Genomic DNA, 17,712 nt, shown 5'->3' on the forward strand with positions numbered 1-17,712 from the left:
TTAATTATGTATTCACAACCCGCTGCATTTTGGTCCTCCGATCCTTCTCTCCTCTCCTCGTCCGAGGAGGAGGAAGATCTAGACACCCGTTACAGAATCACCCACCAACCTAGGACCAAGCGGCGGGGGAGAGCTCAACAGCGAAACCAGGACTCGTGGACTTGGGAGCAAATATTGGACGGAGAAGGACCCTGGGCTCAACCAGGAAAATATCGCCGCCCCAAAGCTGAGTTGGAGGCAGCGAAAGCAGAGAGGCGGCGATATGAGGAGCTAGCGCGGAAGCAGGAGAAGGATCTGGGCTACACTACGTGGGAGGAGATCGACAGGTGGTCGATCGACCCAGGGCGAGTGCCGGAGCCCGCCTGGGATTCTCTGGCGCAGTGCGAGGAGGGATACCGGCGAATGGAGGCAGCACGACGACGCGGTAGGAAGCCTGTGAGTAAACCCCAAAAATTTATTGGGGGGGGGCTTAAAGGGAGAGTGGCGAAGTCAGGTAGGAAACCTGCGCCTACTCCCTGTACTTACCGTGGAGAGCGAGAGTACGGGCAGACACCGTGTTACGCAGTAGAGCGCACGGTGTCTCCTGTACGTGTGCATAGCCCGGTACGGGTTATTCCACCTCCCCGCACTGGCAGGGCTAGATTGAGTATTGAGCCGGATGTCATGATGCCGGCCCTACATATCTGGCCACCAGTGCGTCTCCTCAGGCCGGCTTACATGGCACCAGCCTTACGCATGGTGTCCCCGGTTCGCCTACATAGCCCGGTGCGGGTTATTCCACCTCCCCGCACTGGTCGGGCGACGGGGAGCATTCAGCCAGGTAAGGTTGGGCAGGCTCAATGCTCAAGGGAGCCAGTACGCCTGCACGGTCCGGTATTTCCGGCGCCACCTCCCCGCTCCAGGCCAGTACCACCAGTGCCTACACCACGCACCAGGCTTCCAGTGCGTCTCCAGAGCCCTGTTTCTCCTCCACGCACTAGCCCTGTGGTGCGTGTCTTCAGCCCAGTGCCTCCAGTCCCGGCACCACGCACCAAGCCTCCTGTGCGTCTCCAGAGCCCTGTACGCACTGTTCCTTCTCCCCGTACTCGCCCTGATGTGCGTGCCCTCAGCCCGGTAACACCAGTGCCGGTACCACGGACCAGGCCTATAGTACGCCTTAAGAGTCCAGTGTGCCCTGTTGTTGTTCCCCGCACTAGCCTGAAGGTGCGTGTCTTTAGCCCGGTACCTCCAGTTCCGGTACCACGCACCAGGCCTACAGTGCGTCTCAGCCGGCCAGAGTCTGCCGTCTGCCCAACGGCGCCTGAACTGTCCGTCTCCCCAGCGCCATCTGAGCCATCCGTCTCCCCAGCGCCATCTGAGCCATCCGTCTCCCCAGCGCCATCTGAGCCATCCGTCTCCCCAGCGCCATCTGAGCCATCCGTCTCCCCAGCGCCATCTGAGCAATCCGTCTGTCCCGAGCCATTAGAGCCGCCCGTCTGTCCCGAGCCGTCAGAGCTGTTCGTCAGTCAGGAGCCGCTAGAGCCATTCGTCAGTCAGGATCTGCCAGAGCCGCCAACCAGACAGGATCTGCCAGAGCCGCCAACCAGACAGGATCTGCCAGAGCCGCCAACCAGACAGGATCTGCCAGAGCCGCCAACCAGACAGGATCTGCCAGAGCCGCCAACCAGACAGGATCTGCCAGAGCCGCCAACCAGACAGGATCTGCCAGAGCCGCCAACCAGACAGGATCTGCCAGAGCCGCCAGCGAGCCATGAGCAGCCAGAGCCGTCAGCGAGCCATGAGCAGCCAGAGCCGTCAGCGAGCCATGAGCAGCCAGAGCCGTCAGCGAGCCATGAGCAGCCAGAGCCGTCAGCGAGCCATGAGCGTCTAGAGCCGTCAGCCAGCCATGAGCGTCCAGAGCCGTCAGCCAGCCATGAGCGTCCAGAGCCGTCAGCCAGCCATGAGTGTCCAGAGCCGTCAGCCAGCCATGAGCTGACCCTTAGCTTAGAGCTGCCATTTATCCAGAACTGCCCCTCAGTCCAGAGCTGTCTCTCTGTCCGGAGCTGCCCTTCAGTCCGGAGTTGCCCCTCTATCCTGAGCTACCTCTCTATCCTGAGCTACCTCTCTATCCTGAGCTATCCCTCTGTCCTGAGCTACCTCTCTGTCCTGAGCTACCTTGTCCCGGAGCTGTCCTTTATCTTGGTGTTGCCCCTTAAATTAGGTGGGTGGAGTAAGAGGGTGGTCATTGTGAGGGGGATAAAGAAGCGGGGATTTATTATGGTGGGATGGGAACCACGCCCAGAGCCTGAGCCACCACCGTGGACAGATGCCCACCCAGACCCTCCCCTAGACTTTTGGTGGTGCGTCCGGAGTTCGCACCTTGAGGGGGGGGGGTTCTGTCACGTTTCGGTTTGTTAGTTCGTTTGATGTAGTCTGTTCCTGTTCGTGAGTTCTTCGTGTCTTTATGTAAGTTCCATGTTCAGGTTTCGTCTACGTCGTTTTCTTATTTTGTAGTTTGTTGAAGTGTTTTCGGTTTTCGTCTGTACTTTAATAAACTTAATTATGTATACACAACCCGCTGCATTTTGGTCCTCCGATCCTTCTCTCCTCTCCTCGTCCGAGGAGGAGGAAGATCGAGACACCCGTTACAGTTTGTTTGTCTGTCTGTTAGGGTAGGCTACACTATGGTTTTTTAAATGCCGACACGAAAACTTCTCTGGTGATATAAACTGACATTTTTATTGTCTGTAAAGGAATGCCACTTCTGAAGCCGGACTAAAATCCATCACTTTTCAACCAGAACTGTCAATCAAATAATCTCGAGCTGCTGCGCACAGCCTGCTTGACTGCTGCCTGTGTGCAGACCACTCTCTCCTAAGTACTTTAAAGTTTGTTAAATACCGTGACTTACCAAGCCATTTAGTAGAAATAAAACACATCTAGCTACCATACCATATTGTTAGGGAAAGAATACAGAACATTTTACGCCGGAGCAGAATTCTACTGTCTGGAAGTCTACTGTCTGGAATTCTACTGCCTGGAATTCTACTGCCTGGAATTCTACTGCCTGGAATTCTAAGGTCTGGAATTCTAAGGTCTGGAATTCTAAGGTCTGGAATTCTACTGCCTGGAATTTTACTGTAATTCTACTGCATGGAATTCTACTGGAATTCTACTGTCTGGAATTCTACTGCCTGGAATTCTACTGTCTGGAATTCTGAGGTCTGGAATTCTAAGGTCTGGAATTCTAAGGTCTGGAATTCTACTGTAATTCTACTGCCTGGAATTCTACTGTCTGGAATTCTACTGGAATTCTACTGTCTGGAATTCTACTGCCTGGAATTCTACTGCCTGGAATTCTACTGTCTGGAATTCTACTGCCTGGAATTCTAAGGTCTGGAATTCTACTGCCTGGAATTCTAAGGTCTGGAATTCTACTGTCTGGAATTCTGAGGTCTGGAATTCTAAGGTCTGGAATTCTAAGGTCTGGAATTCTACTGTAATTCTACTGCCTGGAATTCTACTGTCTGGAATTCTACTGGAATTCTACTGTCTGGAATTCTACTGCCTGGAATTCTACTGCCTGGAATTCTACTGCCTGGAATTCTACTGCCTGGAATTCTACTGTCTGGAATTCTACTGCCTGGAATTCTAAGGTCTGGAATTCTACTGCCTGGAATTCTAAGGTCTGGAATTCTACTGCCTGGAATTCTAAGGTCTGGAATTCTACTGTCTGGAATTCTAAGGTCTGGAATTCTAAGGTCTGGAATTCTACTGCCTGGAATTCTACTGTAATTCTACTGCCTGGAATTCTACTGTAATTCTACTGCCTGGAATTCTACTGTCTGGAATTGTATGATTTTTTCTTATCGTTTTAATGGCAAAATGATTTTTTTAAATTGGCAGTTTAAACATTAAGCAAAACTGTCAACTTGTCACAGCCCTAGTGTGGATAGTATATGGATAATGCCTAGTAAGTGGGTTAGCTTAGCGTTAGCATTGGCACTCTTACTTTGGGCTGTGTCCCAACAGGAGACGGAGGGAGGGCAGGTCTCCCTTGGCAGCAGCATAGTGGACAGGCAGGGCCCCAGTGTCTGTGGACGCCCCAGTGTCCGCTTCCCCGCTCTTCAGCAGCCAATCTGTGATCTCGTGATGGCTGAACCGGGAGGCGAGGTGGAGAACGGTGGCTCCAGAACTATCCCGGTCCTACGGAAGAGGAAAGACACAGGAAATATCAAAGTCAGGTTTCAAGACTTAATGCTGATTCATTTAAATGGTAACATCCTGCGTGGTCTTGAATCACAAAGATGACATTGATCATCAGTATGCTCTGCATTCAAGATATATTTAAGGAGATGACACAAGTGATTGAAAAATGAATATGAAACTATCGTTGAAGACATATACACTGAGTGTACCTGCTCTTTCCATGACCAACTGACCAGGTGAATCCAGGTTAAAACTATGATCCCTTATTGTCACTTGTTAACTCCACTTCAAATCAGTGTAGATGAAGGGGAGGAGACTGGTTAAAGAAGGATGAAGGATTTTTAAGCCTTGAGACAATTGAGACGTGGATTATGTATGTGTGCCATTCAGAGGGCACACATACAGTGGGGAGAACAAGTATTTGATACACTGACAATTTTGCAGGTTTTCCTACTTACAAAGCATGTAGAGGTCTGTAATTTTTATCATAGGTACACTTCAACTGTGAGAGAAGGAATCTAAAACAAAAATCCAGAAAATCACATTGTATGATTTTTTATTAATTAATTTGCATTTTATTGCATGACATAAGTATTTGATACATCAGAAAAGCAGAACTGAATATTTGGTACAGAAACCTTAGTTTGCAATTACAGAGATCATACGTTTCCTGTAGTTCTTGACCAGGTTTGCACACACTGCAGCAGGGATTTTGGCCCACTCCTCCATACAGACCTTCTCCAGATCCTTCAGGTTTCGAGGCTGTCGCTGGGCAATACGGACTTTCGGCTCCCTCCAAAGATTTTCTATTGGGTTCAGGTCTGGAGACTGGCTAGGCCACTCCAGGACCTTGAGATGCTTCTTACGGAGCCACTCCTTAGTTGCCCTGGCTGTGTGTTTCGGGTCGTTGTCATGCTGGAAGACCCAGCCACGACCCATCTTCAATGCTCTTACTGAGGGAAGGAGGTTGTTGGTCAAGATCTCGCGATACATGGCCCCATCCATCCTCCCTTCAATACGGTGCAGTCGTCCTGTCCCCTTTGCAGAAAAGCATCCCCAAAGAATGATGTTTCCACCTCCATGCTTCACGGTTGGGATGGTGTTCTTGGGGTTGTACTCATCCTTCTATTCCTCCAAACACGGCGAGTGGAGTTTAGAGCAAAAAGCTCTATTTTTGTCTCATCAGACCACATGACCTTCTCCCATTCCTCCTCTGGATCATCCAGATGGTCATTGGCAAACTTCAGACGGGCCTGGACATGCGCTGGCTTGAGCAGGGGGACCTTGCGTGCGCTGCAGGATTTTAATCCATGACGGCGTAGTGTGTTACTAATGGTTTTCTTTGAGACTGTGGTCCCAGCTCTCTTCAGGTCATTGACCAGGTCCTGCCGTGTAGTTCTGGGCTGATCCCTCACATTCCTCATGATCATTGATGCCCCACGAGGTGAGATCTTGCATGGAGCCCCAGACCGAGGGTGATTGACCGTCATCTTGAACTTCTTCCATTTTCTAATAATTGTGCCAACAGTTGTTGCCTTCTCACCAAGCTGCTTGGCTATTGTCCTGTAGCCCATCCCAGCCTTGTACAGGTCTACAATTTATCCCTGATGTCCTTACACAGCTCTCTGGTCTTGGCCATTGTGGAGAGGTTGGAGTCTGTTTGATTGAGTGTGTGGACAGGTGTCTTTTATACAGGTAACGAGTTCAAACAGGTGCAGTTAATACAGGTAATGAGTGGAGAACAGGAGGGCTTCTTAAAGAAAAACTAACAGGTCTGTGAGAGCCGGAATTCTTACTGGTTGGTAGGTGATCAAATACTTATGTCATGCAATAAAATGCAAATTAATTACTTAAAAATCATACAATGTGATTTTCTGGATTTTTGTTTTAGATTCCGTCTCTCACAGTTGAAGTGTACCTATGATAAAAATGACAGACCTCTACATGCTTTGTAAGTAGGAAAACCTGCAAAATCGGCAGTGTATCAAATACTTGTTCTCCCCACTGTACATAAGTGCCTTTGCACGGTATGGTCGTAGGTGCCAGGCGCACCGGTTTAAGTGTGTCAAGAACTGCAACGTTGCTGGGTTTTTCACACTCAACAGTTTTCCGTGTGTATCAAGAATGGTCCGACACAAAAAGGACATCCATCCAACTTGACACAACTGTGGGAAGCATTGGAGTCAACATGGGCCAGCATCCCTGTGGAACGCTTTTGACACCTTGTAGAGTCCATGCCCTGACGAATTGAGGCTGCTCTGAGGGCAAAAGGGGGTGCAACTTAATATTAGGAAGGTGTCCCTATTGTTTTGTACACTCAGTGTAGGGTAACCCTGATGAATACTTTAATAGACGTTAATCTATTATCTGATTCGGGTATCAAGTGTTTGCACCAGAAACCACTTTCACAAAACAAGCGGTGTGTGTCAAGGATGCTCTGAAGCGATGTCAGTGACCCATTGACATCGTGTGGAAACCAACAAGGAGCACCCACTGTGTCAGACCTCATCTAGATTACATTACTAATCGGAAGAGAGACCATATACAAATGTCAGCCAATCAGTGACACTCTTTGTGGTGGTTGTATGGTCAGACAGCCACTCAAGCCTAGCAGTGAATGGTGAACATACACTGAGTGTACAAAACATTAGGAACACCTTTCTTATATTGAGTTGCACCCCCTTTTACCTTCAGAACAGAAAAAAAGAATCCTTCTTTAACCTGTCTCCTCCCCTGCATCTACACTGATTGAAGTGGATTTAATGAAAAAAAAATGTTTTACCTTTATTTAACTAGGCAAGTCAGTTAAGAACAAACTATTATTTATGATGACGGCCTACCACGGCCAAACCTAGCCCGGACGACGCTGGGCCAATTGTGCGCCGCCCTATGGGACTCCCAATCACGGCCGGTTGTGATACAGCTTGGAATCGAACCAGGGTCTGTTGTGACACCTCTAGCACTGAGATGAGGTGCCTTAGACCGCTGCACCACTCGGGAGCTCATTTAACAAGTGACATCAATAAGGGATCATAGCTTTCACCTGGTCAGTCTATGTCATGGAAAGAGCAGGTGTTCCTAATGCTTTGTACACTCAGTGTATGTGGCGGTAATGAAGGGAGCACTTATTAGTCTAGTCCTTTTACTAGCACTAATTTATTGAACAGAAAAATACCGAAAGGACAAAGTAGTACTAGTAGTAGTAGTAGACATTCCATTGGTTTGGGGGGAGTAACCGCTCATTTAACCCCCTAATATGTTGTTGGACGGTCTGTCATGAGGGTTTAGCTGAGCTTATTCAAGAGGTGATTTGCATAGCATTAGTAAGACTGATGGCATAAAGGTCATTTCAATGTAAAAGGACCCATGAGCAACAACATGTGAAGTTTATAGGAGCGTGTCAAATTGGGTGTCAAATGAAAGCTAAGAGTATTTAGAATTTGTATTAAGGCATATATATATACACATTTAATTTTTTTACCATTTAACATCCTACAAATAAGGAATAAGCAAAGGCTTTCTGGTCAAACAGATGGAAAAGGAATCTTAGAAAATATCTACCAGAAAAAGTCAATCAAAACACAGTAATGTTGAAGTAGAGACCCCTGCCAACTAATATAAACACTTCTATTTAGTTTGAGAAATGTTACTGCCTTCTGTAAGTTTAAGAAACATTGCCTTGTGACTTAATTCCATTAGCAAAAAAAAAAAAGAAAGATATTTTCACATTTCTCTCTCATGAGAATGAGGGAGGATAATGAAAGTTCACAGAAGTAACAAATAAAGGTATACCAATCAATTAGTTATTTGTGTTTTTACTGATATCAATTTTGTTTATTAATGATTAAAACTTCTTTGGGATAGGGAGCGCTGTTTTCACTTTGTAAAAAATCGTTCCCAAATTAAACTGCCTCGTACTCAATTCTTGCTCGTACAATATGCATATTATTATTACTATTGGATAGAAAACACTCTCAAGTTTCTAAAACCGTTTGAATTATATCTGTGAGTAAAACAGAACTCATTTTGCAGCAAACTTCCTGTCAGGAAGTGAAAAATCTGAAATCGAGGCTCTGTTCCAGGGCCTTCCTATTCATTTGCTTGAAATCTATGGATATACATGCACTTCATACGCCTTCCACTAGATGTCAAGAGGCAGTGAGAGGTGGAATGGGGTGTCTAGCTTGATCTGAGGTCAAACAAGAGCTCTTGGAATGACGTGACCACTATTTCCTTTGTTCAGCAAGGCGCGGGAAGGAACCCTGGATTGCGTTCTGAAAAGCTTTCGTTATAGACGGCTAATATCTCCGGCTTTGATTTTATTTGATACATGTGATAATATCATCGTAAAGTATGTTTTTTCAATATAGTTTTATCAGATTATTGAAAGTTTATCGGGAGTTTTGGCGGTTTCCGTTCTCTGCGTTTGGTGAAGATGGACAGCTTCGTGCCACTTGGCTAGCTTTGGTTGCTAATTCGACAGGAGAAAAGGACATTCTAAAACCAAACAACGATTGTTCTGGACAAAGGACCCCTTGTACAAGATTCTGATGGAAGCTCAGCAAAAGTAGGAACCATTTATGATGTTATTTCGTATTTCTGTGGAAAATGTTTAGTACTATTTTCCGCCCTCATTGCAGGTGCTGTCTCGCTATAACGTAAGCTGTACGTCGTACTAAAGTTATTTTTAGAATTCTAACACGGCGATTGCATTAAGAACTAGTGTATCTTTCATTTGCTGTACAACATGTATTTTTTAGTAAAGTTTATGATGAGTTATTTGGTCAGATTAGGTGAGTGTCAGAAATATATCCGGAGATTCTGGGAAAAAGTTGCTACGTTTTCACAATGTATAACCACGGATTTCAGCTCTAAATATGCACATTTTCGAACAAAGCATAAGTGTATTGTATAACCTGATGTTATAGGACTGTCATCTGATGAAGGTTGTCAAGGTTAGTGAAAAATATATATCTTTTGCTAGTTTTTTGCGATCGCTAACTTTTGCTGCTGATAAATGGGTTGTGTTTTTGGCTATTGTGGTAAGCTAATATAATGCTATATTGTGTTTTCGCTGTAAAACACTTAAAAAATCTGAAATATTGGCTGGATTCACAAGATGTTTATCTTTCATTTGCTGTACACCATGTATTTTTCATAAATGTTTTATGATGAGTATTTAGGTATTTCACGTTGGTCTCTGTAATTGTTGTAGCTGCTTCGGTGCTATTTGTGATTGTAGCTGCAATGTAAAACTATGATTTATACCTGAAATATGCACATTTTTCGAACAAAACATAGATTTATTGTATAACATGTTATAAGACTGTCATCTGATGAAGTTGTTTCTTGGTTAGTGACTAATTCTATCTCTATTTGGGGGTTTTGTGCAAGCTACCTGTGCTGTATTTGGTGGTGAGCTAACATAAATATACGTGGTGTTTTCGCTGTAAAACATTAAAAAAATCGGACATGTTGGCTGGATTCACAAGATGTTTATCTTTCATTTGCTGTATTGGACTTGTTAATGTGTGAAAGTTAAATATTTCTAAAAAATATTTTTTGAATTTCGCGCGCTGCCTTTTCAGTGGAATAACCCCGAGGCTAGACAGGTTAAGTGATTAAAAATCGATATTCCGTTAACATTGACATCAGTAAAAACACTAACTAATTGATTGGTCTATCTTTACTTGTTACTTCTGTTTACTTTCATTATCCTCCCTCATTCTCATGAGGCAGAAATGTGAAAATATCTTAAAGTTATGTGGGTTTTTGCTAACGGAATTAAGTCACAAGGCAATGTTTCTTAAACTTACAGAAGGCAGTAACATTTCTCAAACTAAATAGAAGTGTTGATATTAGTTAAATCCAATTTCCCGAAAAAATCTGTAATGGAATTTCTGTAATTGAATTTGCTACAATGGGAAATTATAGCAGTCACAAACCACAGGTGGGTTCACAAGTTTGGACAGCACAGCACAGTAGAGTAGAGTACAGTAAAGAAAAGTACAGTACAGCAAAGTACAGCAAAGGAAAGTAGAGTTCAGTATAGTACACTAATGTACTATACTAAACTCTACTCTACTGAGCTGTACTTTCATGTCCAAACTTGTGAAACATCGATATCTATGATTGGTTCAGATTTGGTCTGGTCTGGACCAACCAAGTCTGTTCTGGCCTGGACCAACCAAATTTGGTCTTGTTTGGAGTCAGAGCTCATTAAAATAATAGCCAGTGTGAAGAATAATACCCAAATATGCAAAGGAGGATATTGCCTATTTGTACCTTTGTACAAGTAGTGTACCTATTTAGGATACATCACCATGAAGAGAACAGTATGCATAATTATGGATATTAATTTCTGTGTAGTACAGATCAGGAACCCATGATGAAATTCCGTTACTGGCTATAAATCCACTTCACTTAGTATAGTTCAATAACCAAAACAGATTTTTTCAAAGTCAATGTGTCACGTCATAGCTGACACCCCATTCTTTCTGCAGACATTGTTGAATCTTAATTCGGAGCAAATGCCAGTGCCCAGTATGTGTTGTAATAAAAATGTGTCACATGTTTAAAATCACTGCATGTCTCTCTCAGTCCCTGTCTCTCTCAGTCCCTGTCTCTCTCAGTCCCTCTGACACTGTTCAAAACCAAAGCACAAAAAAAACTCAGCACCAGCTTTCTTTCCCTGACCAGCAGGCACTCCCATTCCTTTGGACATGTATTGGAGAACAGCCAGAGGAAAGAGGAAGAGAGATGCTCCATCTTTCCTTTCAGACCTTTTGAGACGTTTATGCAAATTCACTACTGGGTAAATCCATTTGAATTCAATCACTTTTTGACAGGACTCCTTTTGATTCGAGTGAAACCTTCCATACATATTTGCCCATTTCAGAAGTACTTAGAAAGTGACTTTTTGGAACTGAATGCCAAAACAAAAAAAGGAGCTCAAAGTTGACCCACTTTATATACCCCACCATTCCATGAGACATCCATGTCTTCATCACTGGAAAAGAGAAAACGGTTGAGATTGATATCATTTAAAAGCTTACAAACAGGGTTGTCAAACTATTTTATAATTTCTGGTGATTTTTCTTTTTGTTTTACCTTCAATGTCAAGTATCTAAAAACGTGTAAACGTCAGTTTTTTTCCATATTAGCATATGTTGTAGCTTAGACCCTATTATACATAATCTAAGGTTTTTGTGTTGTGACGCTATCGGGTAGAGACAGCTCTTGAATAAAGGGTGGGTGTCACGTTTTGGCTGATAAATGTACTAAAATGGGAATACAATTGAAATGGTTGGAGGTCCACACATCAGAGAATGTTGACTAGAATGGGGATATCCATTGTTTTAAAGTATACTGTCAATCCTCCATAGGAAACCTATTGAAATCATAGAACGATAGATCAACTCAGCAAAAAAAGAAACGTCCTCTCACTGTCAACTGTGTTTATTTTCAGCAAACTTAACATGTGTAAATATTTGTATGAACATAAGATTCCACAACTGAGACATAAACTGAACAAGTTCAACAGACATGTGACTAACAGAAATTGAATAATGTGTCCCTGAACGAAGTGGGGGTCAAAATCAAAAGTAACAGTCAGTATCTGGTGTGGCCACCAGCTGCATTAAGTACTGCAGTGCATCTCCTCCTCATGGACTGCACCAGATTTGCCAGTTCTCGCTGTGAGATGTTACCCCACTCTTCCACCAAGGCACCTGCAAGTTCCCGGACATTTCTGGGGGGAATGGCCCTAACCCTCACCCTCCGATCTAACAGATCCCAGACGTGCTCAATGGGATCGAGATCCAGGCTCTGGGCTGGCCATGGCAGAACATTGACATTCCTGTCTTGCAGGAAATCACACACAGAACGAACAGTATGGCTGGTGGCATTGTCATGCTGGAGGGTCATGTCGGGATGAGCCTGCAGGAAGGGTACCACATGAGGGAGGAGGATGTCTTCCCTGTAACGCACAGCATTGAGATTGCCTGCAATGACAACAAGCTCAGTACGATGATGCTGTCAAACACCGCCCCAGACCATGACAGACCCCCCACCTCCAAATCGATCCCGCTCCAGAGTACAGGCCTCAGTGTAACGCTCATTCCTTTAACGATAAACGCGAATTCGACCATCACCCCTGGTGAGACAACACCCCGACTCGTCAGTGAAGAGCACTTTTGCCAGTCCTGTCTGGTCCAGCGACGGTGGGTATGTGCCCATAGGTGACGTTGTTGCCGGTGATGTCTGGTGAGGACCTGCCTTACAACAGGCCTACAAGCCCTCAGTCCAGCCTCTCTCAGCCTATTGCGGACAGTCTGAGCACTGATGGAGGGATTGTGCGTTCCTGGTGTAACTCGGGCAGTTGTTGTTGCCATCCTGTACCTGTCCCGCAGGTGTGATGTTCAGATGTACCGATCCTGTGCAGGTGTTGTTACACATGGTCTGCCACTGCGAGGACGATCAGCTGTCCGTCCTGTCTCCTTGTAGTGCTGTCTTAGGCGTCTCACAGTACGGACATCGCAATTTATTGCCCTGGCCACATCTGCAGTCCTCATGCCTCCCTTGCAGCATGCCTAAGACACGTTCACGCAGATGAGCAGGGACCCTGGGAATCTTTCTTTTGGTGTTTTTCAGAGTCAGTAGAAAGGCCTCTTTAGTGTCCTAAGTTTTCATAACTGTGACCTTAACTGCCTACCGTCTGTAAGCTGTTAGTGTCTTAATGACCGTTCCACAGGTGCATGTTCATTAATTGTTTATGGTTCATTGAACAAGCATGGGAAACAGTGTTTAAACCCTTTACAATGAAGATCTGTGAAGTTATTTGGATTTTTACGAATTATCTTTGAAAGACAGGGTCCTGAAAAAAGGGACGTTTCTTTTTTTGCTGAGTTTATTAGAATAGACTTGACGATTTAAGTTGACATTCGACGTGAGTGTGTCAGCGGTCATCTTTGTGGTAGTATTTAGAAGTTTCAATTTCAATTGAATTTACATTTCAATCGTGTACCAACAAATTGCAGGGTTCTGAAGGGATAGGTCCATTCTATGAATTCGATTTCTATGATTGAAATGACACCCTATAGTCAAGAGAATGTTGTGTCTCAAGCCATGGAATGAACGACACAAAAACCTCAGATGATGTTTAATAGGGTCTAAGCTACAACATATGCTTATGAAAAAAAAATCTGAGTTTGCACGTTAAAGGTTTCAAAAGGACAATTTTTATAAAAAAAAAAAATCCAGGTAATAAAATAGTTTGACAACACTGTTTGTAAGCTTTTAAATTGTATCAAACTCAACCGTTTATATTTTCCAATGATGAAGAAATGGATGTCTCCTGGTATGGTGGGGTATGCAAAACGGGTCAATTTAGAGCACCTTTATCTACCGATCGATTCCTCATTGTTACGACTGCATTTTTGCTGAATTGGTCAGTGAACAAAGCAGTGTGAATGCCAGTGTCTTTCAGTCCTAGCCCAGACTAAGTGATTGGAACATGGCGAATAGAGTTATCGAAAGATAAGTCATTAACCAAATTAATTGTGCGGACAATGTCATCAGGGGGTACCGCTTTACAAACTTCTAATCCCATTTGAATGTGCTCTATATAGGGTTTCATCCCTTGTTCAGATTTAACACTCTTCAAGTACCCAAATGAAATAACACAGCTACCAGATGCTTCTAGACAGAGCCAAAACAAACTACTATTTCAGTGGTTACATTTCAAAACAAGAAGCAGTGGAGGCTGCGGAGGGGAGGACGGCTCATAATAATGGCTGGAACGGAGCAGATGGAATGGCATCAAATAAATGGAAACCATGTGTTTGATGGATTTGATACAATTCCACTAATAACGCTCCAGCAATTACCACGAGCCCATCCTCCCCAATTAAGGTGCAACCAACCTCCTGTGATTAGGTACATTATATAGTTTACTTTCAGACATGTGTTTAGGTGATATTGGACTAATGGTGTACTCAATACCATTCAGTAATTCATAAGTCAAATGTCATGTCCTCAAATATTTCAATGAATCCTTAAGTTTGATCCATAGTGTGGGTGTGTGACATTATAGTATGTGTTGTAAATTAATATTCAGGGAAAGTGACGTATGATTAGTATCGAATTATCAATATTGGTGCGCACCACTACTCTATGGCTAATAGATATGAAGATTAGAGCTGAATACATCCTTGTGACTCTTTGACCGAGAAGGATTTTGTCAAATCTTGTAACCAATGTCTCTACTGACTCAAGTGTGAAATGACCAATATGTATTATTGGGTTCAAATGCTGTTTTATCTTGACAAGTCAGACTTCTTATTATTAACATAGAGGGTTCAAATGCTGTTTTATGTTGACATGTCAGACTTCTTCTTATTAACATAGAGGGTGGAAACGCTGTTTTATGTTGACAAGTCAGACTTCTTATTATTAATATAGAGGGTGGAAACGCTGTTTTATGTTGACAAGTCAGACTTCTTATTATTAACATAGAGGGTGGAAACGCTGTTTTATGTTGACAAGTCAGACTTCTTATTATTAATATAGAGGGTGGAAAGTGAATGTCTTTTTCACCCTATAACAATCAGTTTTACACAATAATATTACATTCATATTTCCCAGAATGCTGAAGTGAGGCCAAACATTTATGTAACCTGTGCCATTGGGTAGACAGAGTTAAGTTTGTGTATGGAAATCAATGCGCTTTTACCAAAATGACGTTTTGTCAAATGGTCCAGTCCCTACACAGTCAGCATGAGGACCCGGGCTCTAGGTGAATTTTTTCTCAAGCTGTTGTAAAAATCATATCAAATTAGTCCAGCATAGGTGACATTGTTGTATAGAACTTAGTCTGCTGTGGTGAGTAATGATACACTTCCCTTAGAATGGGTATTGATGATAATTACAGAGTAATAACTAATACAAGTCTCAGGTATTCTCAATGGCAACAGGTGTGCCTTTAGCCCTTATATACAGTAGCTCAATTATCCTAACCACGTGTTGGTCATTGAGACAAAAGCCTGCACAAGCCTAAAGAAAAGTGGTGCAGTCACTGATGTACAGTATATAAACCCTGGATTGCTGATGCTATTTATTGACCATTGAGAGGCGTTGAAGCCACTTGTGAGTCATATTGGCACTCCCCTGTAGGAGCAGTCCTCCATAGGAATGAATGGAATTCTACAGTATTTCAATTAAATGATTCAAGGACAAAATTGCATGTATATAATTATTTTATTAGTAATCTCTAAAAATTATACTTTAATGAAAATGTTTTATATTTTTGGTATGTTTTATTTGTATGTTTAGCTTGCATAATATAATGTAAAATTATGCATTAAGTTGTCTGTAATAGAATAAATGTGGCAAAAATGAATGTAGATATTAATAAAATGCTAAATATGTTTTACAATGGTGGGGGAGTGCCAAGATGATGCACGATGGCTTCAACACAGCGCCCCCTATCAGCCATCTAGTGTAGGCCTATACATAAATCATTGGGGGGTACTGGAGACAAGGGTTATCCTCTTAGGCAGATGGCTTCAACACAGCGCCCCCTATCAGTCATCTAGTGTAGGCATATACATAAATCATTGGGGGGTACTAGAGACAAGGGTTATCCTCTTAGGCAGATGGCTTCAACACAGCGCCCCCTACCAGTCATCTAGTGTAGGCCTATACATAAATCATTGGGGTACTAGAGACAAGGGTTATCCTCTTAGGCCTACAATAAAGGTCAAAGAACTGTCTGAGTGACTAATTGTGTTATGCTGAAGTGGTGTAAAGAAGTGATGAATGTAATTTCCAGGCTGGAAATGTGAGGAAATGCTCAATTTGACAGACAAGCATATACTGACCTAAGAGGGGAGATTGGTAGGCTCGGGCCTAGTCCAAGATGACTACTCTTGGGAAACAATAGACCTAATTTATGTTTTTCAGGTCTAGGCTACAGGACTAATGGATTGGAAATGCAAGTAACTGCAGGCCTCGACCTTGCTGCTCTAGAAGTTGTCCTATAGACCTCTGAGCTCTGACTGGTCTTAAAATGATAACAAGAGGTCTGTGTGATGAATGATGTTGACTGTATTATGGAACTATTAGCCTTTTTAAAAAGCAATGTTGGCCTACTGTAGGCTATGTAGCAAGAAAATAACGCCACTCACCGCGGTACGACATCCACCTTGAGTTAATAACCACTGTAAGCAGGCCAGGTTACCAGTGGCAGCAGCGTCGTGTGCGGGGCTGGCGCCATTATTCGCCAAACTGTTGCCGGGTAAACCCGCTTCTTCCACGAGGAAACGTAGGCAAGTCAGTTTTCCAGCACGGGCGGCATGGTGGACAGGTGAGGCTCCGAGAAGGTCCTTTACGTCGCTGTTCAGTACTTTCTCCGCTAATTGCACTTTCAGAGTTTGTACATCCCCCTGCCTTGCGGCAAGCAGTGTCCTCTCCACCACCATAACTGCGGCTAGACAACTCCTCCGTATTTATAAACGCAGCATCTAGATGAGGTTTAACCTCTATTTAACTCTTGAACAATTTTCTTCGTAGATAACAATAAAATGTCAGTCCTGTGATCATTACAGTAAGATAACAAATGTATGTCCACTATTTAGAAGCATATCTCGTTGAATTGACAGAGATCTGCATACATCATCCAAGTGAGGGGAAAAAAGCCTATTTCTTTGGACAGGTGTCTTTCAATGAGCATGTATTTGGTCATTTTACTTATCAAAAACAAATGTTGTTTTACATAATATCAACAGAATTGTCAAATTACGAGTCATTTTAGTAATTGAGTTAATAAAGTTAACATAATTCATGCATACTAGTAGCCTATAATTGCGCACGACGATAAAGTTCACCTGATGGCTGACTACCTTGTTCTCCTCTGCCTCAACACGCATAGCTCAAACACCTGTTGCAGAGATATTCTTTGGTCTTCATATCGACTTCTTTCTTCATAGTTTCTCTGTTATGATAACGTTATCGAAGTTGTAGGTCATTAAGAATATAATTCCGGGCGGCTGTCTTGGATCCCGTATCCACAATTGCCGCAAATCGCGACATGGGACTCACCACTTGATAAATAATCCATCCGGGGGAGGATCACTCCAGTAGTATGTTGGTCGCTTGAAATCGTCTCAGTAGTTAAAGGGACAGTAGCCTACGTCAGTGGTGGCCAACCCTCCCGTAGAGCTATACTGATGGTCGTGTAGGCTTTTGCTACTAATGAGATATTCATCAGCACCTTGATGAGTAGAATCAGGTGTGTTAGAGAAGGTTTGGAGCAAAAACTTGCAGCTGCTCTCCAGGGGGAGAGCTGACCATACCAACATTTCAAATACTTGAGGTAGCCGAATATAGTTTATCTAGAGTTTCAACTAAAATGCAACTATTTTCTTTTATATTCAAATTCAGGTCTCAGAAAACCAAATTGTATTTGAAAGTATTTTGAGCACCTCTCAGAAAACCAAAGAGTATTTGAAGCTATTTGAATTGAGT

General features: G+C 43.4%; 1 protein-coding gene across 1 annotated transcript in view; it reads right to left on the minus strand.

Moving 5' to 3' along the window:
- Positions 1-17,302, minus strand: part of espn (espin) — a 114,560-nt gene extending 97,258 nt beyond the window's left edge. Inside the window, exons 1-2 of the mRNA XM_071371544.1 lie at positions 16,374-17,302; positions 3,992-4,185 (exon numbers count right to left, since the gene is read on the minus strand). Of these exons, the coding sequence (XP_071227645.1) occupies positions 3,992-4,185; positions 16,374-16,667 (488 nt within the window). The 5' untranslated portion in view covers positions 16,668-17,302. The remainder of the gene's footprint in view (positions 1-3,991; positions 4,186-16,373) is intronic.
- Positions 17,303-17,712: the final 410 nt, after the last annotated feature.

This window comes from Salvelinus alpinus, chromosome 28, assembly GCF_045679555.1.
Source record: "Salvelinus alpinus chromosome 28, SLU_Salpinus.1, whole genome shotgun sequence".
Taxonomy (NCBI): Eukaryota; Metazoa; Chordata; class Actinopteri; order Salmoniformes; family Salmonidae; genus Salvelinus; species Salvelinus alpinus.